The sequence below is a fragment of the Papaver somniferum genome, chromosome 1 (assembly GCF_003573695.1).
Source record: "Papaver somniferum cultivar HN1 chromosome 1, ASM357369v1, whole genome shotgun sequence".
Taxonomy (NCBI): domain Eukaryota; kingdom Viridiplantae; phylum Streptophyta; class Magnoliopsida; order Ranunculales; family Papaveraceae; genus Papaver; species Papaver somniferum.
Genome location: NC_039358.1, coordinates 203,561,332 through 203,588,627, shown reverse-complemented (window position 1 = coordinate 203,588,627; position 27,296 = coordinate 203,561,332). Strand labels below are relative to the sequence as shown.

Genomic DNA, 27,296 nt, shown 5'->3' with positions numbered 1-27,296 from the left:
TTTTGGATTTGGGTTAGGGTTTTATATATGTATAACCTCTTTTTATTGCTGTTATATATAGAAAAACCTTTCATATATCCCCGTGTGTTTTTGAGTACTTCTTCTTCGTTTTTCGATGTTTGATACGAGGGTTTTAAGTGCTAACGGTTCGTGAGTTTTTCCGCTGCCAAGTTCTAGAAGGACAAGTTTGAATGTGCTATTCAAGCTTGTTAAGATTGTTGTATCTTGGAGGCAGATGTACCCGTAGGGATATAACATCATCTTTTTAAGAGTGTAGCCGGGCATTCTTGTCTTAAGGACAGTATGTTGAACATGCGCCTCAATCTACCATTACCGTTTCCTTGTTTCTATGGTGTTTAACAGGATGTTCAAGACATTAACAGTTGACTAAGGAGAACACACAAAAAAACAGATAACTGCCTCTTATATTATTAGTTGATTGATTAATTTTTAATTGTTATTAACCCAACATATATTTATCCATACGTGGAGTGCTGAACATAGTTGCAACAGCTGGATCCTGGTCATATACCGCCGCTGATTTCATGGATTCGTCCATACAGGGAGTGCTGAACATACTTGCAACAGCTGGAGCCTGGTTAGATATCACGGCTGATTTCATGAATTCATCCATACATGGAGTGCTGAACATAAAATTTCGAGAAAGATTTATAATCTGTTTAAGACAAATATAAGAATCTAGAATTTGTTAATTAGTTCCTTGAGATGCCCCACTAAAATACCCATCATATGATTCGAAAAGAAAGAGAAAATCTAAGTAGTTATCTTTATTTCTGTCTCTCTTATCCTCTCATCCTGGTATATGTTTCTCCCTTAGCCTCACTCGGAGAAAACCAAAAATGAGTAATAAAAAACCCTAATTCGTCATTATTTTTTCCCTGTATAAACTCATAGAACAAATAAGGAAACTTAGACCCGGAAGAAAGACACTACAAAAAACCCGAGAAAAGGCCACTAAAATCTGGCAACTGCACAAAAAAATTAGTTTCCAAAGCCTTTCGGAACTAGTCAACTGCAACTAGTAGTTCTTATATACTTTGGCAATAAATTGATCGCAACTATTGTTTTTATTAGTTTCTAAACTCTTTAGCAACAAACATATGCCAACAACATGATATACGCTAGTAACCTAATGCTTCCATAACTAGGCAAAGGAAACTTGTAGTTCCTATATACTTCGGCAACATGTTGATCGCAACTCCAGTTTTCGTTAGTTTCCAAAAAAATTAACAAATGTAGGCCAACTAATGTAGGCCAACTACAAAACATACGCTTGTAGCCTAATGCTTTTGAAACAAAGCAGACACAACTACTAGAACTGCTAGTTCTTAAGTACTCCGGCAACAGTTTAATCACAACTACTGTTTCCATTAGTTTCTAAACACAAAACCAAGTAGATTATGTGGCGACTTGAACTCCAGCATTGCGGGTTTAAGTCTAAGTCATCAACCATCCTCAATAATGTTCCGATTTGTAAGCTTTGTGCAGTCTTTTTAACAATATTAGATCACTTTTTCACTGACCTTAACTTGTAAATTATGGAAGAAGTAGTGCAAATTGCTATCACAAATGTACAGTTAAAATCAATACTTAAACTCAAATAGATAAGAAGATCAACTAGTGCTGTCAGTATCTTCCACCAGCTTTGCGAATCCCCATCGAGCGTGTCTAATTTCATGAACCTGATCAATAAGAGCATCATCTGCAACATGAAAGATCCACCTGATATACACTGGGTGTTGCTCTCTCTTGGTGAACATAATTAGAAATGCTAGCAGCTAGCCGGCTCCCCATGAATTCGCACAGCGAGATTCTTACTATCACCACAAGGACAACTAAATATGATTTCAGGATTTCCAAGTTTCCCATTGACTGTATCTATGAAATTAGTAAATGCATCATGGTATTCAGGAGTTCCTATACATGTATAAGATATATGAATTTTAGCAGAAAAAGTCAAAATATTTTAAACATGATAGGGGGATGCAATGATAATTATCCTACGGAGTATATGGCTGCTTAATTGCTTTCGGAAGCAACCAGATGACACTTGTACTAAACCAAAACCATGATTGATTGGATAAAATCTAGCTAAAGCACAAGTCATGAAATTAAAACTTGTGAGCCAACTGCAGAGAAAACATTTCAAGTAGTTGCTTGAAGAAACTGCAGAAGGACGAACGGAAGTTCACTCATCCGCAATGTACCTGAAAAGTAAACCGAAGAAGCAATGAGAAAAAGTGCATAGGAACACAAAAGAAAGTTTACCAAAGCTTAAATTGAAGTAATTGGAAGGAGTTACCTACCAGGGTTTGTAAATAAAATTTGGGGATATCAATGAGCACTCAATCCTTTGCTGGCAACCAGGAGTAACTGCGTGATCCAAGTACACAAGGCATATGCTCCTATTTGTTTCCAACAAGAAAATAGGAAATACACAATAAGAGTTATGGAGTAGAATGAGAATGTATCCACAGAAAGGTACACCAAATAGATACAGTAATAGTCAGAAGAACAAGCATATTTCTCGTGGAAACTAAAGTTCACCCCCATAAGAATGACAATTCAGAAATCACTGCAACAGAACAACTAAAGTTCATCTCAGGTGACAATTCACAAATTGAACATGCTTGGGACAGTTTACGCATTATCCAGAAGCAATATACAGCAAATATACAACAGTCTACTCCATTTCCACTTTTCTTACATGGTGGTTCGAAGACTAATTCTTCATTACAAAGAAGCCAGAAGAAAGAAGAAACAAAACTCTGTGCCCCTACCCCTGCCAGAAACGGATATATTGACTTAAAGCCACTGTTAAGTTGTTAACCCTGTTACAGCTAAACATAAGTGAAAAATTGGTTCATTTTTAATAACCAAGATATTGGTGTATTTCCTGACCACATTTTAGGTGTACTAACATTGAGGTTAACTTAACTAGTTGAGCAGGACTGGGACCAGACAAGCTGTTTCTAGAGAGATCAGCTTCAAAAAGATTCATAAGATCTCCAAAACTTTGAAGGAGTTTTACCCGGTTTTTTTCTAAGTGCAAACGTTCAAGACTTGTGAGCTCTCCCATACTTACAGGTAAATTTCCTATTAACATGTTTTCATGAATTGGTAATTCTTGGAGTGAAGTCTTACCAATTGATGATGTTAGTAATTCTTGGAGTAAATCTGTTATCTGACGTTCCTCGATATGTTTGGGAAATTAGCTTCTGAAATGAACCTGGAATGCTTCCGCCAAGCCGATTGTATTATGGATGACTGTAACCTCCTGAATTTGCAATTAACGGGTTAAGCTCTGAATTTCATCTTGAATTCTTTTCTCCTGCAAAATGAAGTGGTGGAAATCAGTTTTTACCTTTGGGGTCCAAGCTAAATGTATTGAAAAAATTCAACACAGAACAGACTTCAGAAAACACCCTATTGTAGGCAAACACAAAGATCAACAGGTATAATAAACCTCATGAAGCAACGGCCACTTCATTCCATTTCTCCCAAAGCCAGGTAATTGGTGCTGGTTCTAGTGTTGATGACATGAGAGGGTCTGCAATTGGTGCTGCTGAAGGGGATGCAGATTCAAGAGGGTTTGCAATTAGTGCTGCTGAAGGTAAAATACCAAGAAAACACACACCAATTCACAAAGAAAAGCCTCGAATCCAAACTAACATAACCCTAAGAAGCCAAGAGTAAATGGTCTTTACCATCCGTGTCGGCAAAACGTAAACTAGAGCAAATTGCTGATGCATTAGATCATTATCAAGCCTATACGACCCAACCTAAATCACCCAAGAAAACACCCAATGAACACACTCTTTAATCATAAATAATAAACCCACTACAAATTAAAATTGTGGAAAACTAATACCATTCCAAAAAAGGGTTTTCATAAATGAGTAAAAAGAGATAAAGCCAAGAAATAGGAAGCGTAGCTAAGGCAAATTAATATTGGACTCTTATCTCATTTTTGAACTAGCTTGGAGAAAAGAATCTTCTAGTTACAGAGATTTCATAGTTCAAACCAGAGCACCCTCTTCTTCACCACTATAACTACTGTTGAGAATGCAATCCATAACATTGGCAAGTGAGACAATATCTCAAACAGGTAATACATATCAAAATGATGACTAAGATTAGCTCAAATGAAGGGGAAAAGAAAGACAAGAAGAAAATTACCTCGAACTGATGATTAATTTCAGGTGCTAAATGATACCCAAACATCTAAATCCCCGACACAAACCAAAACCAATACCCAACTCCAACAAAATGAAAACCCTATTAAGAAATCAATATTTTTTCTTTATATCAACAAAAGACTCTGAGAAACTAATGTGAATCATAAGAAACTTGAAAAACAAAGATGCAACTCAATTTTACCTTTGAGTAAGGGAAACCTCTATCACCACCTTTCTCAACAGTACTGCAAATCAAAAACTCGCTTCTATAACAGAAGCAAGCCCATTAATGCCAATCAGAAAAAGATCTGTTGGAGAAAATGTTGCAAGATTATGACAAGAACAACTTTCAATCACCATGAGTTCAGCTTGCTTCCTTAACAATTTTTCTTGAATTTTTTTTTCAATCAATCAATTGTCAACACTAACTGCACAAAATCGAAATAACAAATTGATTAAACCCCCCAAAAGAAATGAAATCGGTCAAGAAACCCCAAAATCAAACGAATCCCACACTTACAAAACCCTGGAAATGACAGGGAAAGATAATTGACTCAAAGATTTAAAAAAAAAATTAAGATCTGAACAACATATAGCATCGACTGCAACTTTCTCGAAGAATACAGAGAGAAATCACAACAAACCTCAAACGTTAACAGCCACTTCATTCCCTTTCTCGCACCACATAAACTCGTGGTTTTAAAGTTTATTTTTAGCCTTGATTTTCCCTTGGTGAAAATGTTTGGTTAACTGATTTGGATTTGGTTTGGCCGGAAAAGGTCAATTTGGAATTTCTGAGAGAAAAAAAGAAGGATGAGAGTTTCTTTTAAACTGTGAGCTAGAGATGTGGGGGATCTGAGTTTCAATTCTGGAAACAAGTTTTGCTTTTTGTTTTAGTTTCTTAGAGATAGGGGAGAGATCAATGTTTTTTTAGAATAATTGATACTGAGAATGAAAGAGAAAGGGTGAGATAGGAGCTGTGAAAAAATTTCTAGTCGAGAATTCTAGAAAAATTCATTGAAATTTTAGATTTCACCCAAAAAAAGGCGCCAGCATTCCCGCCAAATCATTTTCCCCAAAATGTTTTCCCGCCACATAAAAATTATGGTTGAAATTCTTTTGCCACCGTTGAATAAGATGGCAATCCTTATACCTTTTGTGTTTTAGTAGATAGCCGTAGGATTAAAAAATCTAATTTTCTATTGGTTGGATATATATCAGGCTGGATCGCGTATATTTAGCTATGGTGTATTGGTGTGGTGTCTTGTGTGTAACCCGAAATTTGCATTGCTAAATATTGGGATCTTAATTGTATGCGACTATCAATAGATAACAAGAAATGGGTGGATAATGAGGAGCGAGTTGAGTTTGAGGAAAAAGGGTTAACCTGATAAAATCCTCATAATTTAAAAATATATTTTTAGAAAAATATTCGATTTTAATGTCAGAATCTTATTCACTGTCGATTCATTCTCTCAAACTTCAAATTGTTCTATCTCAAATTTCATATATTATTCTCATTATGAGTTTGGTATTGGAATTTGTGTAAACTAAACATGACCAAATTAAAAATCGAGTAAAATTGGTGGACAAATGTGTAAAATCTAATGCAGTTGATTCCAAGACAATCATTTGTATTTTTAGTTCACATGCATTTGGAGCGGTTATTTCTTGGTATAGGCCGAAGTCTTACAAATTGGCGTCTCGAACTCAAAATACTCCCGTGCAATACATTTGTTTAAAGGTTAATAGAATTTGCTTAATCTGGCATCTGCTTACTCCACCATTTTACTCTTTAACCGGTAAAACGTTTTTACAAACGAACACTAAGTTAAAATAATATATAATTGGAGAAAATTAGTGCAATCCGTGAGAAAATGAGTGAGGTCGACCGACATTAGGTAAGACTGGTGAAATTTTGGTTTGAATGGGTAAAACCCCATGGAGTCCAAGCTAATTCCAATAAAATCAAGCGATATTCGATAAGATTGAGGATATATAACATATGAAATTGGGTAAGGTCGATGGACATTCGATTAAAATCATGGATAAATGGAGAAACCTACAGAATCCGAGAGAAGAAATCTACCGATATTGAATAAGATTGACGGATAACAAGCAAAATCGAGTAAAGTCGACCGAAAATTTAGTTTGAATTGATATGTAACCATATAAACCTATGAAATCTATGGGAAATCTAGTGAGTTGAGCGGTATTGGATATGATTGATTTAAACGCGCGAAATTAACTAAGGTTGATGAACATTTGGTGATAAATTTCTGATAACTGAAGAAACCAGTAGAACTGGGATAAAGAGTAAGGATGGATGTTATCTAATCATAAGATGATGGATGACAAGTGAAATTAATTGAAGTTGATCAAAATTGGATTTGAATTGATAAATACCCATATAAACCCATGGAATTAGAAAAAAGTTGCGTGAGGTCAGGTGATATAAAACACATTGATGAATAACATGAAATTGACTAAGGTTCATGGACTTTCAATTAATATGATAGATAATTGGACGAATCAGTGAAATCAAGGAGTAATTGGGTTGTGTTGACCAATATTGGGTAAGTTTGATAGTTAACAAGCGAAACCATGTGAAGACGATGGAAATTCGTTTGTGTCACTAGGTGACCATATAAACCCATGGAATACTTGAGAAATATAATGAGGTTGAGTGATATTGGATAAAAATGATCAAAAACGAGTGAAATTTCCTAACATGGGTGGACATGAGGTTTAAATGATGGATAATTGGATAAACCGACGTAATTCGAGAAAAACTCAGTGAGACCTAACCACATTGATTAAGGTGTAGAAACCAAAATTAAGTGAAGTTTATTGTAATTCAGTTTTAATTGGTAGGTAAGTAACCATATAGATAAACCTATCGAATCTAAAAGAAGTTAGTGAGCTAGAGCGGTATTGGATAATATTGCTACCCAACATGTTAAAATTGAGTGAGATCATGCAATATTAGACATGATTGATAGATAACATGTGAAATCTATTAGAATCGATAGATCTCACCCTATTGTATTACCAACGAGATTATATAGTTGATATTTATTTAGCGGTCATTCATTTGCATCATGTGGGCAAATTTTTTTTTTTTTTGTTATGGTTTTGCTTTTGTTTGTTTTTTTCTATTTATTTATAAAAAGCTCCAATTTCATTAATGTCAAATCCAAGGATACATAGAATTTTTAAACATGAAGAACCTTTGAGTATCAAGAAGAACAAATTGTAAGGAGTACATGGGCAAATATTACGACTAGAGAGAAAAGGAATATTGAAAATTAACTAATTATGAATACAAAAGATCCGATGAAATCAGATGACGGGTGATATTAGGACAAAACCCTACCATTTGATGTATTTTCTTCTCGAGAAAGATATGCTCCATCTTCAATGGAGTAGTTTGCACAAATTTTGACCAAAAAAAGGCATAATCCGGCGACTGGAGCTCCATATTGATGATCTTCAAAATTCTAGTAACTAAAGTACAATAACTAATAAAGCTAGAGGAGAAACACTTAAAAGTGTAAATAGAAATGCCATAAAGATGCAACCAAACTACAGATGACTGGAAGAATATATCGTCGGAAAACGATAAAAACCTTCACAAATCTAAACCCTACCTTCCAATCCAAAAGAAACCAATAAATAATAAAATCTAGATACTTATACTGCTCAGATTTTCTCCAGGAAATCTGAGTAGTTTAGAGCTCGCCGGAAATATTTTCCCCTCGACGGAAATCGTTGATGTCTAGAATGGATAAAAGAGAGAGGAGGAAAAAGTTTTCTGGTTCTGCTATTCGTATTTCACAGTCACACAAATTCTAAAAGATACGTATTTTTATTTTAAATTGACAAGTGTAAATTTTGTTTGCATCCATTAATGGAAATCAATAAGATGAAAGCATCACAGAAAAGCTGGTTAAGCCGTTATTAAAGCTTTATGAAATGAGTAATAACCAAAGCATCATTGACAATTTTAGAACGACTAGATTTAACGTGTCACATTCCAATGGACTATATGTATTTTTTTTTGAAGGATACATTTTACACGCTAGTATATGCTACCAAATGATTAGTTTCGTGGACCATTTTTTTAAATGATGGTTTGTGCTCATTTTAACATCCAAGTTCGTATGCATTTACATATTTCTTATTTTTGATAAATGTATACATTTACATAAAAAGTGCCATGTTTTGAACGTGTCTACTAGTCTCGTGTTTTTAATGGAGGAAGAGAGAGCAAGACAGGAGGCTGGAAATTTATCGTTTTTATGAAGTTTCCTACTTATAGTAGTTCACTCACGTTCAGGTTTCGAACTCGGAGCCAGGTTCATCCCTTGAAGTTGACGAAAAGGGGTCTCTTTGAGGTTTAGGAGCCAGGTTCATTTCTCGAAGTTTCCGACTCATAGTTGTTCAATGATGACGAGGTGCAGTATCGAATTTTATGAAAAGGTAACATATTTTTGATGGTATTTTAGTTATAATTTCTAATCCGACGATCTAAAATTAAGCAAAAAAAAACAAAAATTATCTAACGGTCACAATTCCTTGTTTGGTATGACAAAAACAAACACATTCCTCAATCCGTAACCTATTATCTTAACCAATCATATTGTACAAAAACTAATCTAACGGCTCTTATTATTATCATGCGGATTGAGGAAATTCCACCACAATACCGCTCAAACATCCCGTCAAAATTTTCCTCATTCTTCTAGAAACAGCTACGTGTCACCTCTTCCATTTTTCGGATAATAAAAAAATCGAAAACCACCACACGTACTCTTCACACATGTTTCAGAATTGAGGACCACCACATGTTTGGTCTCCCTCGGTTCTTTCTCCATTCAACTCACACACTTTCTCATCTCAGAAAGAGAAAAACTCTATGTAAACCCTAACTCTTTCTCATCTAAAAAAATCAAATCAAAAGAGTTAATCAATTACTCAGAAAGATAAAAACTCTTTTCACCTCAAACCCCAATTTTATGGTATCCGTCAAATTAGAAAACTCTTGATCTACAAAAAATCTCTCTAAAAATTCTATCTGCAACCCTCTGTCATCTGATAAACATCAAACCCAACATCACCTCAAACCTAACTTCACCTTAAACCCCAACTTCATCTCAAGAAATCTCAGCTTAAACTACGCCGATTTACATCTCAACATCAAACTCTGGTATAAATCTCACATGTACAGATTTATTTTTCATGTTCTGTTTGTTTGATACCTGATTTCCTGTATATAATTAGATTTTCATTTTCGTTGTGTTTGAATTCGTTAATTTCTGCAATAATTCGTCACTGATTTCCTGATTAGGGTTTTGTTTTCTTAGCCGAGTTAGGGTTTATTTTCTGAACCGATTCATATGATTTCTTTTTTTTTTTTCTTATAACAAATACCCTTTGCTAATAAGCTTAATTAATACACATAGGAAGTATGATTTATTTCTGAAAACCACAAAATGTTCTGTGACTCGAGCGAGTCAGAACAGATTCATGTTTGTTCTTCAATTTGGTTTGCTGATTGTTTTTTTTTCTGAACTGATTCTTGATGTGCAGAGTTGCTTAAGCTAACAGATGGTGGAGTTTAAATGAAAGAAAAAATCAAACCGAGGGATTGTCACAGCTAATGCGAAGGAAATTTCTCATAGTGCAGGCAACAGTAGTTTTTTCAGCGTAGAATAAGATTTGGTATTACATTGTATCTCATTCTTTTTCTACTGATGTTATTTTGAATCCTTGTTGTATATATGGTGTAATTTTAACATAGCTTCTTTTGTATGCGACTTGTTGCTGCTTCAAAGATTGCAGAGAACAAGCCTTGTGATGCGGTGATTTTGTTCCCGGAAACCCATTGTTCTAAAAAACTACCACCCAAATGTCAGGAGATGAAAGTAAGACATACTGTACAATTACACTTCGAATTTTATGTGTGTTAATTGATCTGTGCAACAGTACTGATCTGTAATTTATGTAGAAAACAATGAGGACATGAAAGAAGCAACACTGCGAGGAGAATCTGTTTACAATAAACAAATGTGGGACTGCGGCTGCTAAAGCAAAGGAAATTAATCATAGTGCGGGCAACAGAAGTTTTGCCAGCGTAGAATATGATTTGGTATGCATTAATTGTATCTCATTCTTTGTCTACTGATGTTGGTTCGAATCCGTGTTTTATATACCGTGTAGTGTTAACTTACTTGGTTTGTTTGCAACTGCTTGCTGCTTCAAAGATTGCGGAGAACAAGCCTTGTGATGCAGTGATTTTGTTTTCAGAAACCCATGGTTCTAAAAAATTGCCACCGAAATGTCAGGAGATGAAGTAAGACATACTACAAATATACTTAGAATTTTGTGTCTAAATATATCTCTGCAACAGTATATGATCATGTATAGCTATCTGTAATTTATGTAGAAAACAATGGAGGACATGAAAGAAGCAACACTGCGAGGAGAATCTAGTAAAACTCCATCTGACATATATGAAACTGTCTATAATGAACAACGTGGGAGTCTTAACAAACGTGGTCGCAAAGCTTCTCACACTCACAAGAGTTTGGCTGATTTAAGGGAAAAAGAAATACAATTGTTGAATTGAAGAATTGAGTCTCTACAGACAGAAAACATGCTACAGAGAAGAGAAACACGTCGGCTTACTGATCTAATTAATAGTTTTTTTTCTAAACATTATCCTTCCATGGTTGTACCAGATGTATCAGATGATGAAATGGAGGATGATGCAGAGGTCAGTGGGCGAGATGAGGATCTTGATGTGGAAGGTCAAAATGATGAGGATGACTATGATGACCTAGAGGATGAAAACTACATCCGTGACTATCCTGATATGGAGGATCGAAATGTGGAAGGTGCCATGGATGATGAATTATTTTCTTTATTTGAAAGATTGACGTGGAGGATTCCAATTGGGAGTGGGCCAGCGAGTGATGCATGAATTTCTATTTTATTTTGTTTTGTGTTTTTTTTTCTTTCTTGTTTTTTTTTCAGGTATTAGGATATTAGGGTAGGGAGGATGATAACGAGCATCCAAGGTGTTATGACTTTTTACTCTTGGTTCTGGAAATGAAATGCATATTTTATTAATTTGTTTTGTCAATGCATACATTATACAAAAAAAAATTGTTAATTAGGATATGATCAAAAATAGTAATTAACTAATTATGAGGTTAATTACGATATTTTCATTATCATATTAATTATGATAATTATTTGAGTTTAATTACGATATTAATTACAAGATAAAACCATATAAATATAATAATTAATTGTGATATTAATTACAATATTAATTACAATATCATCCATGCATACACCCAAAATAATTACAATATCATAGTTGCGGAATTATAATTACAATATCACAGTTGCGGAATGATTTGGGAACCATATGCCAACTAGTAAATTTAATTGTTTAACGATTCGATAACTATCAATCAACTTCAATTTAATTGTCTATACCTATTGAAATTATGAAATCATAGTATTTGGCTACCACCAAATTAATTGCTAAATAAATCCACAACAAGATTTTAATTTAGTTGCCATATTATGTGGAAAGTTACTGACAACTACGATGATTATGTTGTTAATATGTTTGGCAACTCTAGAACAACTGCAAAATTTTGTGGTTTTAATTAATTGCATTTAACTAAGTAACGTATTTGGCTCCTGTAACATAAGTTGCCAAATGAAACCATGGCAACTATGTATTTTTAGTAATTGCCTTTACATTTGGAAACACCCCATACGACAACTTAGGCTCCGCAACTACCATTACTTGCCAATGTGTTTGGCAACTAAAAACTCATATTCGGCAACCAAACTAGCTTGGTTGCCAATGCTCAAGTTTTTTGTAGTGAGATGAATTCAATTTGATGCTTAGAGCACCAAAGTATACATACATATGTATCCTCTCGAGAAATTTGGCGACCCTCAAGGTCGTTTCGAGGATCTATCGAGGTACAATCACAAATAAGATTTAATTTAGGATCGGAAAGTCGTTATATTAGTCAAAAATGTATATGATTCAGGTTATATCATCTTTTTCAGGTCATATCATATTTTTGGTACTCAATTTTTTTTTTTTATTTTTACTTTGATTTTGATTTTTTTAATTATCTGGCTTTGATGTTTGTCTCTTTAACCTGCAGATTTAATCAATTTTTGATTTTTCATCTTTTGTGAGGTTAATTGTTTAGCTTCGATGCTTGTCTCATTTATCACTATGTACCTGAAGATTTAGGGCGTCCTCACTTTTAGTTTTAGACTCAAATTCTTTAGCTAGTTCACAGACTTGCTAACTGAATTTAATTATTTATTGTTCTCGTCCAATCCGCTGATCTAGAAGTTGATAAGAGAGTTAATCCAGAAGTGGTGCTGGTAAATTTTGACGTTCTTTATTTAAGTTCATACTTGAAGTGGTGAAATTGCTATAATTTTGTTTAACATCTTATTTGTTTTGCATATGATTTCAGGGGTTTCTAGTTTCTAATTTTTGCTGTGAATGTACATGAGTTTGTTGGTTCACATATCTTTGTTAGTCTGTTCGTATTTGTTTGAATATGTTTTTTATTTTATTTTTTGTTTATGAATCCCTAATTAAGAAGTATATTGTAGAGGTTAATTAGCTCGATGTGTTGTGGTATTGTGCAGCTAACGTGTCGTGCTAGTGTTTGCACCTAAGGTTGATTTTTTTCCCTTAAGTTTAAAGATGTGCACATGATTCCTGGCCCTGGAAGGGACCTAGAGAACTTTCATGAATGTGTACTATGGTGGGAGTGAAAATCTAAAGCACATATGGCTATATATGCAGATATCTAGAGAGAAAATGCTTGAGTTTCTTTAGGATTTAATAAGATTACATATACCAGTCGTGATGAATTATTTGTTTTCCCTGTGACCGATAAAAGAGGGGTTTAGTTTATTTTTTTTATCAAAGCTGTCTGAATTGCTTAGTTCCTAACTCATTCGAATTGGATAAGTAAGTTACATTTTGAAGACTTTGTTTCAGTCAGTGTATGGCCATGTAATTCACTCTATGTACAGTTCACCTATCTTTCAACTTACTAGGGTGCAAAATTCTCCTTGTATTTTTTTATGGTTTGTCATTAAAATTATGTAATAGTAACAGCAAGAGTTTTGTTACACATTTAGGATTAGAATGTCTAGGGAGACTATGTCCATCTATCCCATTCTTTATGGTTTCTATGTGGGTTAAATGAATGAAAGACTCGTCACCTTGTATTCAGTTCCCATTAAGCTTTGTGCAATTTGATTAAGCTTACTCTAAGTTTGTTGATTTGGATACTATATGACACTGCTTTACAGGCCACCAAGTTCTAGAAAGGCTACTCTGCCCTTGGATAGCACTTCATTGCAGTTTAGTTTAGGAAAATACAACTGGTGATCATGGTGATGATGTAATACGTCAGGCGTAATAGAAGCTACATATCAGATGATAGTTGACATCTCTCAGGAAGGACAATTTGTTCGAGTTGAGCAAGCAGCATTGTACCATCAGATTGTGATCATGAGCAGCAGTCCAACGCTCTATTTTTTGTTTTCTTTTATGAAATGGTTAACTGAAATAATAAATGTATTATAATTAATTATAAAAAAAAAGTTATTTTCGGAAGTATTTTACTGTTTAGCTTTATTTTTTTTGCATTTACCTAATTTAAAGTATTTTGTATAAATGTTGGTTCGTATTCCCAACGTCTGGCACATCAATACACAAATTTCCACTGTGACCAATTAATTTTGTAATTAATGCTGGAATTTCCACTGGTAAACGTTTGACCAATTAATTTTGTAATTAATGCTGGTTTATAGAAAGACTTAATTTCTGGCACTGCAGCTGATGAAATTTCAATTTCCAAGCGTTTGAGCAGCTAAACATTCATTGGTCTAAATATATCAACTTTAATTGCATATAGTTAGCTCAACGAGGTAAACATTTGGCAACTACCCATGAACTGGTTGTTATATGGCTTAGAGACCATACGACATCTACAAGTTTTAATTGTTGAATGATTCGGAAACCATGTGCCAACTACTAATTAATTGTTTTAACCTATAACAATTATAAATAAAGATATTTGGCTGCTATCAAATTAATTTCTAAATAAATTCGCAACAAGATATAAATTTAGTTGTTATAATGTTTGGAAACCACCTGACATCTATAAATTTTGGCTGTTAAAATGTTTGGCAAGTACTTGGCAACTACAAAAATTAGTGGGTCTAATTTATTGCATTTAACAAATAATGTATTTGGCAACTATGACTCAAGTTTCCATAAGTGAGAATAGCAACAAGGAATTTTTAGTAGTTGCCTTTACATTTGGAAACACCCCATACGACAACTTAACCTCCGCAACTACCATTAGTTGCCTTTTTATTTGGCAACTAAAATCTCATCTTAGGAAACTAAACTAGTTTTGTTGCCAATGCTCAGGTTTTTTGTAGTGAAGAATTGAAAAACCCAACAGTTATTTTACCATTAGATTGACAAAATAGGTTCAATCATCGATTTAGGGTTTCCAAAAATGGTTGTCTGAAGCGTTTACGGCCGGGATATCATATCGTCCTGGCCGTAATGTTCACCTAACGGTTGGGACATCAAGAACTCCCAACTGTTAATGTCTCTTGCGGATAGGAAAATTTGATAACCCAACCGTGAAATACATTACGGATGGTATTTTCCTAGACGTAATTCGTCTTGTGTTTACAGAGTAAAATTGAGTTATGAGTGTTTCGGTTGGGAGTTTCCTAACTGTAAATAAATTTTCCAAACCGTTATTTGTATTTTCTAGCCGATACTTTGTTTATGCTTCGGTCGTCCGCATATTTCTAAGCCAAGACTATTTTTACGGTTATAAGGTCTCACTTTTTCCAGCCGATAAAGTTTATAACAAATGGTTTATCTCTTATTTCCAATCTGTAATCCTATCTTCTGATATGTTTTTCATCCTTTTTAGGAACCCTAAAAAGGAGAAAGAACCCCAGGAACTATCAATGTGTGATAACGCTTGAAATACTCAACCATAGCTTCAAAAACAACAACGAATCCACCATCACAACCATTTAAGTTACTCTTGAACCTATAGTGAGCCGACTCCACCGTGCTTGTGGCTTGATTGTCATAATGTCTATAACGGTTTACCCATGCACTAACAAACTTTTCTTTGTGGGGATCCAATAACTAATTTTTCAAATATTTTATAACATCCGGGTAGGTTGACCATTTTTCATTACAAAACGCTCCCTTAGGAAATGTAATGGTTCCGTGAGTGACCATATTAGTTGTTCCCAATCACCTTGAAAATCCGCCCAAAGCACCTAGGCTATCTTGTCATTGATCTCAAACTTTTCTTTATCTTCTTGTTGTATCTCCAACGGTAGATTTGTAATCCTCTACATCTCGGTCTTCTTTGCTGTCCATATAAACCTCTTGCAATTAGTTTGCAATTAGTTTGCACATCACGGTAGATGAGACGTGCAAAGATGATGACGCGCGTAGGGGAAAACACGTGGTATGGATCACATCAATGCTTGCTCCTTATCCGTAATCAACACCCGTGGAGTATAACCTTCTTGATACAATAACTTCACCTTTTGCAATGCCCACAAATAACTTTCCTTCGTCTCGTCTTTCAAGAAAGAAAAGGAAACGGTAAACGTCGACTTGGTAGATGTTTGCCCAACAAAGTTCAATATCGGCATGTTGTACTTGTTAGTTTTATACGTGCAATCCATAAAGACAATTTGACGAAAGCATCTTGCCAATTGTACACATTCCAAATTCGCGACGAAAAGATATTCCACTTCATTTTATTCATTCCTTTCATAAGCGGTAGAGTACTTTACCTCCTCAAACAAAAAAAATAATTGTTGCATAAGCACTCTCTCTTCCCATGACTCTTTTCTAAATTTTTCTCTTTCGTTATAGATAGTTGATAAATGAGGATGAGTTTTGGGGTTTAACACCTTCACGCTACTGAGAATATCAATAGGTCTTGTGGGTCTTTTACTCAACACGCGTACTAAATCCTTTTCTAAAGGGTTGAGCCTTGCCGAATAAGGATGGTTGATAAAACTCTCCGGAATAGGATGATTATGATAACCCGAGACGACTTTTTCCATATACCACATTTTCTTGTCGTCATTAAATTTAAATTTAAGCTTAAAAGGGCACCTGGTCTTCTTCGTATTATATACTCCCTTCTTCCTCGCGGTTTTTGGTTTATACTCACTACCCTTTTACCAGTGACTATCATACTTTTCACTACACTCGCAAACCATTTGAAATATGTTGAATGTAACTTGTTTATTCTGGACTATGATGCACATCTTTTTCATCCCTTGTGATCGAGCCCACTTCTTTGCATCTTCCTTATCTTTCCACTCATCGTTGTTTGCATACTGAGCACTTGTGTCCTCGGAAACTTGCACAGGTTGGGGTTGATCTTGCATAATCTCATCTTGCTCTTCAATAACCACCTCGTGATCTTCCATAACCACCTCTTGGTCTTCCACCGGAATGTACGGTACAATCTATAATAGAATGACATATGTAACATAATTATTCACAATAGAAATTTCAACACACAGAAACGGCTGGGTCTACAAATGATATTCCAGCCGATAAGGAGTATACGGATGGGTCTACCAGTGATATTCCAGCCGTCACAACAAATAGTATACGGCTGGGTCGACAAGTGATATTTTAGCCGTCACAGCAACAAAGACTGGGTCGACAAGTGATATTGCAGCCGTCATAACATAAACTTCTGGGTCGAAAAGAATTATTCCGAACCGTAAATGGGTTACGTCAAGGAACTCCAGGACGTAAATTTCCTTGTAACTGGATGAGTAAGCTTACAGCCTAAAAAACGAGCCGTAAAACCAGTTACGGCTGGGTAACCCAACCCGCGGCGCCCACAACATTAAATAACATTTAATATTTTCGGACAGGAAACCTAACCACGGCCGACAGTATTAAATGCTTCCCATGCACGTAGAAAAAACCTGGCCGTAATTAAAAAATTACGGCCATGAGTATTTATCGTCCCATCCGTAACATGATAATAACGGCTAGGAGTTCATCGCTAGTGAGCCGTTATAATGAATAACGACTGCGAGTTCATGGTTTCCAAGCCGTGATTAGACCTGGCGGCTGGAAACCTAATGTTTTCGGAAGGAAAAAATCGAAAGTTCTTGCAACTCTGAGCTTAAAAACTGAAATAAGAGTTAGAATAGAGGTATACCTGGTAATCTTGAGCAATTGTTTCTTCGATTTCTTCTTCTTCTTGGGTTGGTCCTTCGAAATCCTAGTAAGGTTCATAAGGGTTATTTTGAGTTTGTGAAATAATTTCATGATTTTCTGAAAAATCAGCAAAGAACTGATCGTTGTTGATGGGTAATAATATGTTATCGTATTTTGAAGATGAGAGTTCACCTACATCAAAAGTTTTGCTTGAATCACTGATTTTCATTTTTTTCCCCAATTTTTCTTCTTCTTCTTCTTCTTCTTCTTCTTCTTCTTCTTCTTCTTCTTCTTCTTCTTCTTCTTCTTCTTCTTCTTCTTCTTCTTCTTCTTCTTCTTCTTCTTTTCTTCCCTCTGATTTTCATCTTCAACACTTAACTTAAAGAAATGAATTAGTGTTGATTAATTATCTAATCATGATTAGTGCTATTAATCAAGTTTATTATCTAAAATCAGTAAGGAGTCATATTAGTCTTTATATAAATATTTGATGGGGGTGTCCCAATTACTATTTGGTGACCCTAGAAAGTCGCCAAAAGACCAAGACTTTTTAAGCCCCAACAATAAAGTTCATAAAGAAAAGTGGTAATACAGACAAAGACAAAGGTAAAAATAGGAAGTACCTGAAAACCAAACTCTTGTAACATTTAGAGCTTCTCCAATGGTTGTTGTATGTATTTCCTAAGTGGCAACACAAACAAGACATTTTTATTCCGAATTTTCCTTAAGTTTAGGTGAAAAAACTTATTCATCTCAAATGGTGTTGTTTGTGATCATTTTCTTATTAAATATAAATTTTATGTTTAATAATTTTAAGATTTTATTAGAGCTAAAAATGGTTATTTATTATATTAGAATTAATTTCAATAATAAAATATATTTTTAATTAAAAAAAGCTGACTAGGATGGTAGACAATGTCAAGGGGAATGTGGAAAACTAGACATTCCCCTTGACATTTTCTACCTAAAGTCATGCATACATTAATTTATGTCATCCGGGTTGGAGAATGATTTTAGAGAAAATGAATGTACATCCTAGGTGAATTTTGACATTTATTTCCACACACATGCCATTGGAGAAGCTCTTATTGTCATGTTAAAATAAAACCAGTTTAAACACAGAAACAACTCAAAAGAAATAAGATGATGAAACCCTGATTATGAAGTAAATGATCAGCATGTAATACCAATACAAACTTATCATAGAGAGAGCGAGAGCTAAAAAAGCACTGAAGTCCAAGATAAATAAGGTGCCGATGTCAACTACCAGTTCAGCTCGTGGATCGTGTTCTTTTATTTTGTCAGCAATATTGCTGTAGCCCAAATCAACTACCTGCTTCAACCTACCAAATCCCCAACCTTCCCGTTTGGGAGCCTCTGCTATGGCCTCTTTGGAGGGATTCCTGTCAGAAATCACAGCTTGTTGATTGTAATCCACCGTCGGGGGAATTCCATTCTCGCTTAGAATAATGGCTGATGAGATAGATGTGGAACATTGTGATTCATGAGAAGCAGTGGATTTCTTATCTTCCTCCTCTTTGTGCACTGGATAACCTACGAGATCCTTTTCGTAATTCTCAGCTTCTTTCTTATGGTGAATAGGGTTTCCAGTGAACGCAACACGTGGCTCCTGTTTTTTCATTTTGTCAGCAGCAATGTTGTAGCCCCAATCAAATACCTTCTTTAGCCAACCAAATCCCCAACTGTCTGGGTAAGCTATAGGACCATGTGATTCACGAAGACCGATGGCATTCTTATCTTCCTCCGATGTGGGTACTGTATTACCCTCGGGATATTTGTTGTCACTTTCAGCTTGCTTCTTGTGTTTCGCCGTGAAAGATATGTGATACCCACTCGGAGTGCCCCTGAAATCCTTGTTGTTATTCTCAGCTTGGTTCTTATGTTCCTCAATGATGGTAGTTACATCTACCGGATCTACCCGTGCGTCTCGTTTTTTTAGTTTGTTAACAATGTTGTAGCCCAAATAACCTACTTGCTTTAATCTACCAAATCCCCAACCCTCTTGTTTGAAAACTTCATGTATAGGTGGCGCCTCCATTCCGCTAACATCTGGGAGTGCTTCAGAATGTTGTGATTTATGAGAATCAGTGGTTTTATTATCTTCCTTCATTGTCTGCAATGAATAACCCCCGACATCCTGTCTGTGACTCTCAGCTTGTTTCTTGTGTTCCCCTATGTTGGAGGTGTCATACCCGCTCGGAATGCTATCTTGGAAAGCAGTGGGACGTTGTGATTCTTTTGAAGTGGTGGCTTTCTTATCTTTCTCCGTTGTGGGTACTGTGTGACCATCCCCTTCGGGATCCTTGCTGTAAGTCTCATTTTGTTTCTCGTGTTCCTCCTTGATAGTTATGGAACGTTGCGAGTCATCCGAAGAGGTGGCAATGTTATCTTGTGCTTCGGTATCCTTGTTGAAATTCCCAGCTGGTTTGATGTGTTCCCCCTTGATGGGAGTATCATATCCACTCAGAATACCAGCTAGGGGAGTTGTGGAATGTTGTAATTCATGAGACACAGTTGCTTCATGGGAAATGGTGCCTTTCTTATCACGGATAGGTCCATCTACCTCTACGGTTGGAGGATCCGTGGCTTTCTTATCTTTTTTTGCAGCGGCACTACATAGTTGTCGGGATCCGAAATAAGAGCTTTAGCTTGTTCCTCGTACACATCCTTAAGGGGGGTTTCAAAACCACTCGAAACACCAGCTGGGAGAGCTGTGGCACGTTGCGATGCATGAACAACCTCAAGGGAAACGCGAGATGCGCCATTCCCACTAGGAATACCAGTTGGAAGAGCTACAGAACATAGTGTTTCACGAAAAGTGGTGGCTTTCTTATCATCCTCCTTCGCTGGATCTATATAACCTTCGCGATCGTTGCTGATGGGAGTGTCACACTCACCCGAAACTCTAGTAGGGAGAGCTGTGGAAGGCGGTGATTCATGTGAAATGGTGGCCTTCTTATCACAGATAAGTTCATCAACCTCTACGGTTGGAGGAGCTGTGGTTTTCTTATCTTCCTCTGCGGCGGGCACTACATAATTGTTTGGATCCGAACTATGAGCTTTAACTTGTTCCTTGTATAAAACCACTCGAAACACCAGCTAGGAGAGTTATGGCACGTTGCGATGCATGAACAGTCTTAAGTGCAATGTGGGGCGCGTCATACCCACTCGGGATACCAGATGGGAGAGCCATGAAACGTCTCCCTTCAGCTAGCACCTCTTTAATCTCTGCTTCCTTTGACAGAGCATCACGGTCAACATGTATGATTCTCTCTTCGGACTTAAATGTTTTCTCCCCACTACCCCTGTTCACATTCATGCATATCGATCGTTTCATTTTATAGATTCTATATAAATTTTATGACTAAAATAAATCTGCCGCGTTTATGTACCTGAACTTGTAAGTTATTTTGAGAATATTGGTGTTACACCTCTTGTCCACCTTTGGAAGAGTAAGCTTCAGAAGGACTTCGCAAGTCTCTCTGTCACACAATAGGTTTTGCTCTTTGTTTGTTCATGATAGGTTTTGCTCTCTACCTCAGTGATTTTTGAACCATTTTCTGGTGCCAAAGTCAGAGTTAGGTCCTCCATAACCATTCCAAGTAGGCCAGCCAAAGATTTAGAAACTATAGAAATCAAAGAGACCCTGTCTGGAACCAATTCAAAATTTCCCTCGTCACTTGACTCGGCGATAGCTCGGAGCATCTGCAGGGAATTAGCAGACATGATAAAGAATATGCCTACGTGAAGTTTTATTAAGAGGAAATATACAGTTTAGTAAAATTCAAACTACCTCTTCATCGCAGTCACTACCAAGTCCAAATGTGTTTACCGGCACCTTGCCAATAGAAACATTGGCAGCATCACTTTCACAGTCTTCTATACCATTAGATATAAGGATAATAGCAGCACGACGCCCACTGGTATAGGTGCGTTCATCGAGTATTTTTAAGGCCATTTTAAGGCCTGCAGCAACGTTTGTGCTAGACTCGGCTTCTAAAGCATTAACCTGATTTGCAATCTCCATCCGAGAACTTTCAGTTATCTGGCGAAGTGGGCACAACTTGTTAGCTTCCTTGTTGAAAGTGACGATAGACATACGATCGACATGGCTAAGTTTCTGGAGCAAGAAACCAATGGCAAGTTTCGCCTTTTTTATCGGGGATCCCTCCATGGTTTCGCCGATATCTAAGATGGTCACAAGATCCACAGGTAATCTGCCCTCGGAGGATCCCGCTCCGTGGACCTTCAGCCGCACCTCAAACGGGCTTTCCTCCATTGGCGATTCCTGCTTGTTGATGATTCTTGCCTCCATGTATCCATCTAATTTAAGATCTGGTTCTATCTCTGAAATAAGACATGGAAATTAGTTTGATTAGGCACAATGCTTAGAAGTGATCAAATTACATTACCGGCGTAAGAAGGAAATATCCCATATATAATCGCTTGATTAATAAGCTGAGAAACGTAACAGATAAACAACACTAATTTAGAAACATATTTACACAACTACTACTGAAACCTGTGGTATTCTGGCTAAATAGAATTGGCTCATCATCATTGTGCATAATTTTTTGTGAAAGAACTAGACACTCTTATCGTCTTGTTTTGACACAAAGGAGTTGTTTCATATTTCATCTCAGCATTTACAACTTTCTGTATATAAAGACATTGAGAGCATAGAGAAAGTGAGGCATAGGGACAGAAATCACCTTTATTTTATTTGTTTGACATCCAACAATTTACTTTTTGATGCTACCTAGTTAGTCACATGAGTTCATGTCGGTAGATCGTGATGTCGGTGTTGCAAAAAATCTGTGTGGTATATTTAGCTCTAAGTTTAGCTTCACCATATATTGATCATGAAATTGTAAAATTAATCTGGTTATACACTTATATACCTATGATAAGGCTAAACTGAGTCTATATTAAAAAAGGACTGTGAATAGATCACCCTTTGTGAAAACCCTGTCGTCTGTCTATAGTGTCTTAGCTTAAAATAACAGTTTTTACACTTTGTCTGATCTAATAACTTACGTTTTTTTAAAAAAAATTTGATCGATAGCTAGTCTGTAGATTGTATTTCCAATAAAGTCTCACCCAGATCTATCCAAGAAAGAACCCGTTGATAGAATTAAGACGGAGCATGAGAAGTACCTAATCTAGGATGGACATTTGGGGTTAATTTGAGAGTTTTGAGTTAGGAGGCCAAGCACATTCCCACATTGAGTTTGAAGAATACTCGAGCTCAAATCAAGTCCCAAACTTCATATATATGCTACATTGGTTTGTAATAATATACGCTGTCATCACGTATGCATGTATATAGTAAAAATTATAAATCCACATCATTGTAAATATGGCGTGGCACTCAAATGTAAATTGTTGCTTCACTTATGATCATAACGTGCAAACAGGTGCGAACATGTATTAGATCTTATGTAATGTATTATTATGTTCAGATCGTGAAACTAAGACAAATGACAAGTAGTGGATCCATGTTTTGTGAGTACTAATATTCCCAAACGTCTAACAAGTATTCGACCAAAAAAAAACAACTATACCGTGAAACTTAAAACAATTGAAAATAAACCGTAGATATAAATAGAGGCATAGTTTATGATACACAAAATTGGTTAAAAAGACCAAAATCAAGAATTCCTGGGTGAAATGGACAATTAGATTTTGATACTGTTTAAATGACCAAAAATGTAAAAATAGACAGGATGTAACCAATTTCATCGTGCCTATTTTCAAATATTTTTTCTTATATTTAATTTAAACAGGATGTATCCAGTTTCATCCTTACTATTTTTTAAATTTATTTACTACTTTTTTTTGGCCATTTCACCCAAACTAGTTTTTACCCGTCCATTTCAAACCGTGATTTAAAAATATTTGGACAAATGACTCGTTTTCCGTTTATGATAGACGGTGTCTCCAATACGATATCCGACAAGACATGGCTTACATAAGCCTGAGCAGAGAACGAGTTCATACAAATTTACTGAATATACATTTTGTTTACTCAATCATTAATAAAACCAATCCATTCATGTATGATAGATGTACATCAATAGCGTGTTAGCCAGATTTGAAAGCTTCAAAGTAAACAGCAGACAACCATGAAGCCTTCTAATATATCATATCCATTTAGATGGTGTGTCTACATCGATCATACCTGTCTAGACAGTAGAATTGTCCGAGTTGAATTCATATACTACTTTTTAAAGCATCGGAACATGCACCGAACTTGGAAGTAAACGCCGAAGAATAGTCTATATTATTAACATGATCATCGATCTTAGCCATCAATGTGACAGTCCCTTATGTTTCCTTTTGTAATTGATGTGGACATGAATGATTGTTTGACCTGGGAATTTATTGTTACCACTGTTCAACTTGCATAAGCATGACCCATAAGAGTTGATTAAAATGCATATTACTACCGGCCTATGACAGCGTATACTAATAGATGCTGACATATATGAACATATAGAAATGAATAGTGGATGTGGACCCACATTTCATTCATATCCTTGTGGGTATAATAATAAAAAGAGTATACACCTCCTACCGGTGAAATTTTAAAACAATAGAAAGTAAACGTTAGGCAGAGCATAAGGTATAGTTTAGAAAACAATGATGGTGTCTAAACCCGATCGTCATACCTGACAAGATAAGGCTGATCAGAGAGCTATTAGACTAAAATTATTCGATTTTAAACAGCCGTGACAATATCTCTGTAACAGCAGAAATGGTGGTTTTAACTACCTTTAACTCGTGACCAACATTTGTGTCAAAACAGGAATTTACCTCAACAGCCAGATAAATTACCGTATAGCATGTAAAACCGATAAATTAGTGTTTTGTGTGTAGTGGGATATCTTTAAAAGACAAGGTGCACAGAATGAGCCTTCTATCTCTAAGGCTTCAATACCAAATTGGTGAGTCTTCTAACTATTGGTGAGCAGCAGAATTGGATTCAATGGGTTTCGCCCCATCCGCATCCAATTCACCATATAAATTCCCCAGGAAAAATCCATTCGGAAAAGGTTCCCAAACCTTGTCACATCCTCTTTGTGTCTCGAAAAATCCATCCGGAAAAGGTTCCCAAACCTTGTCACATCCTCTTTGTGTCTCTAAATGAAATATGTATTACTTAAATTATTGTATTACTTAAATAATTTAAAGTCAAGAAGAAACAGTGGATCGAACTATTATTTCCCTCCAGTAAAGAGAATAGTGAATTACAGTTCAATGATTAATTAATCCCGTATCAAATACTAAGATTGTTGAAGGGAATTGGATATTATGATTGATCAATCCGTTAATTAATTTTACACAACAACGCAAACTCTTGTAGTATTTATTCTCGTGTAACATTAAAACCAACTTGGGAAAGAGAGAAAGCATAAAAACAATTCAACAGAAATAAGAACATAAAAACATGATTATGAAGTACATGATCAGCATGTACTACCAATACATTATAGAGAGCGAGAGCTAAAAAAGTACTGAAGTCCATGAATAAGGTGCCAGTGCAATCTACCAGATCAGATCGTTGGGTGACCCGACAAATTAAAGCTTTTATTTTTTCCGCTAAACCCAGCCCGTGGGTCGTGTTCTTTTAATTTATCAGCAGCAATGTTGTAGCCCAAATCAACTACCTTCTTTAGCCTACCAAATCCCCAACCCTCCTGTTTGGGTGCCTCTGGTATGGGTGACGCCACATCCTTATCCTCCTCTGGCGTGGGCACTTCATAACTCTCCTGATCCAAGGTATAAGATTTAGCTTGTTCCTTGTATTCGGCCATAAGAGGAGTATCATAACCACTTGGAATACCAGCTGGAAGAGCTACGGAACGTTGTGATTCATGAGAAGCCTCAAGGGCAAGTGCAAAACCACTCCCCTGTATGTTGTAAGTACTTCTGATACGTCTCTCCTCAGCTAGCACCTCCTCAATCTCATCCTCCCCTGAGATAGCATCGCGGGTCACATTTATGATTCTTTCGTCGGACATAAATGTTTCCTCCCCACCAATCCTGCGTATACATACGTAAAAATCATACTTTTGGGGTTTTGTTGAGATTTTATATTATTGAAAAGAGTAAATGAAATTGTATTTACATACCTGTACTTGTAATGTATTTTGAAAATTTTAGAGTTACACCTCTTGTCAACCTTTGGTATAACAAGTTTCAGAAGGACCCTGCAAGTCTCTCTTTTGAAGAATGTCCCAAATGCAACAGTAACAGGGTCGGTCTCTACACCCTTCGTCTGTTGATGATAATTTACGGTATGTACCTCAGTGATTTTGGAACCATTTTCTGGTGTGATAGCCAGAGTTAGGTCCTCCACAACCACATGGAAAAGGCCAGCCAAAGATGTGGAAAACACAGCACTCAGAGGGACCAAGTCAGGTACCAATGCAAACGTTCCTCCGTTGCTTTTCTTAGCTATGATACTCAGCACCTACACGGAAGAGCAGGCATGATGAATGAAACGCCGATGTGACATCACATTAAGAGCAAACATACGGATTCGTAAAAAATTCAAATTACCTCTTGATCGCAGTCACTACCAAGACCGAATGTGTGTATGGGCACCTTACCAACAGGAATATTGGCAGCATTACTCTCATCATCTTCTATTCCATTAGATATAAGCATGATGGCAACGAGACGCCTTTTGGTGTAAGTGCGGTCATTGAGTATTTTTAAGGCCATTTTGAGGCCAGCAGAAATGTTTGTGCTAGAGTCGGCTTCTAAAGAATTAACCTGATTTGCAATCTCCATGCGAGAACTTTCAGTTATCTGGCGCAATGGGCACAATTTGTCAGCTTCCTTGTTGAAAGTGACGATAGACAAACGATCTGCATTGCTAAGTTTCTGCAGCAAGAACTGAATGGCAAGTTTCGTCTTTTTTATCGGGGATCCCTCCATGGTATCGCCGGTATCTAAGATGATCACAAGATCCACGCCTAATCTTCCCTCATCAGATCCTACCCCGTTGACCTCCAGCAACACTTTAAACGGGCTTTCCGCCAATGGCGCTTCCTGCTTTTTGATGATTCTTGCCTCTGCCTGTCCATCACCTAGTTCAATATCTGCTTCTTCCTCTGCAAAATTAATAACCCACGGATAATAGTTTCATTAGGTACAATGTTAACACTTGAATTTCGTTACTAACAGATAATTTAGAAGCGTACAAGGAAAAAGAAGATAGAAACAATCAGATGATTAATTGATAAGTCGAGAGATGTGTAACAGATATTACCTGGCGTATTCTGTTTCAGAATCGGCTCATCATCGTTGTACATCATTTTGGTGAAAAAATGAATACTCTTCTAATCTTCTGTTATTGATACAAAGAAATATTTTGTGTTCGTCTCATTATATACAGCTTTCAATATATAATGCCAGAGAGAGACGGAAATCATTTTAATATTATTAAGGATCGATCGTGATGAATAAGGGTCTCAAATCCATTTAAGTACAAAAACTAAATAACTGAAATTCACATGGCCCAAGCAGTCAGTCTTGGTGTTTTTACTAGATTGTTGGAAACATGCAATGAAATCGTCCGCATCATGATAAAAAATAAGTTAAAGATAAAAATTCCCAATGACAAGTAATTATTGTTGTAGTAGAATTTTAGAAGTTGGAATAAGAGCCAATTGGTTGCAACCAAAAGTTACCACATATTGGTGTAAAGATTTTTGAGAATAGTAGTGGTTCCGTTTTGTACAGATAAG

At 36.1% G+C, this 27,296-nt stretch overlaps 2 protein-coding genes and 2 long non-coding RNA genes across 6 annotated transcripts; all 4 read right to left on the bottom strand.

Annotated features, from left to right (window-relative positions):
* Positions 1-1,557: 1,557 nt before the first annotated feature.
* Positions 1,558-3,309, bottom strand: LOC113335571. The gene is made up of 3 exons (XR_003353406.1): positions 3,166-3,309; positions 2,328-2,426; positions 1,558-2,228 (listed from the first exon to the last, which is right to left on the bottom strand). It is a non-coding gene; the product is annotated as an uncharacterized LOC113335571 (long non-coding RNA).
* Positions 3,310-3,325: 16 nt separating this feature from the next.
* LOC113335560 lies at positions 3,326-5,180 on the bottom strand. Of its 3 annotated transcripts, XR_003353404.1 has the most exons (6): positions 4,844-5,180; positions 4,402-4,627; positions 4,201-4,299; positions 3,729-3,803; positions 3,488-3,586; positions 3,326-3,352 (listed from the first exon to the last, which is right to left on the bottom strand). It is a non-coding gene; the product is annotated as an uncharacterized LOC113335560 (long non-coding RNA). The 3 variants fall into 3 exon arrangements; XR_003353403.1 differs by lacking the exon at positions 3,729-3,803; XR_003353405.1 differs by lacking the exon at positions 3,729-3,803 and having other exon boundaries at positions 3,488-3,583.
* A 13,496-nt stretch (positions 5,181-18,676) lies between these two features.
* Positions 18,677-22,163, bottom strand: LOC113335553 (uncharacterized protein sll0103-like). The gene is made up of 4 exons (XM_026581589.1): positions 22,061-22,163; positions 21,332-21,885; positions 20,931-21,243; positions 18,677-20,843 (listed from the first exon to the last, which is right to left on the bottom strand). The coding sequence occupies exons 1-3, from the start codon at positions 22,104-22,106 to the stop codon at positions 20,998-21,000; spliced, it is 846 nt and encodes a 281-aa protein (XP_026437374.1). The 5' UTR covers positions 22,107-22,163; the 3' UTR covers positions 18,677-20,843; positions 20,931-20,997.
* A 2,713-nt stretch (positions 22,164-24,876) lies between these two features.
* Positions 24,877-26,957, bottom strand: LOC113335543 (E3 ubiquitin-protein ligase WAV3-like). The gene is made up of 4 exons (XM_026581583.1): positions 26,819-26,957; positions 26,104-26,660; positions 25,674-26,014; positions 24,877-25,584 (listed from the first exon to the last, which is right to left on the bottom strand). Exons 1-4 carry the CDS (start codon positions 26,862-26,864, stop codon positions 25,095-25,097), a joined length of 1,434 nt encoding a protein of 477 aa, XP_026437368.1. The 5' UTR covers positions 26,865-26,957; the 3' UTR covers positions 24,877-25,094.
* Positions 26,958-27,296: the final 339 nt, after the last annotated feature.

Excerpts from the sequence above, each read along its gene's own strand:
- LOC113335543 (XM_026581583.1), bottom strand. The coding sequence starts at position 26,864 with ATGATGTACAACGATGATGAGCCGATTCTGAAACAGAATACGCCAG. Across the intron at positions 26,015-26,103 it reads GTAGTGACTGCGATCAAGAG|GTGCTGAGTATCATAGCTAA; the intron begins GTAATTTGAATT and ends TCTTCCGTGTAG. Across the intron at positions 25,585-25,673 it reads AAAATACATTACAAGTACAG|GATTGGTGGGGAGGAAACAT; the intron begins GTATGTAAATAC and ends ATGTATACGCAG.
- LOC113335553 (XM_026581589.1), bottom strand. The coding sequence starts at position 22,106 with ATGCACAATGATGATGAGCCAATTCTATTTAGCCAGAATACCACAG. Across the intron at positions 21,886-22,060 it reads ATTTAGCCAGAATACCACAG|AGATAGAACCAGATCTTAAA; the intron begins GTTTCAGTAGTA and ends GTCTTATTTCAG. Across the intron at positions 21,244-21,331 it reads GTAGTGACTGCGATGAAGAG|ATGCTCCGAGCTATCGCCGA; the intron begins GTAGTTTGAATT and ends AATTCCCTGCAG.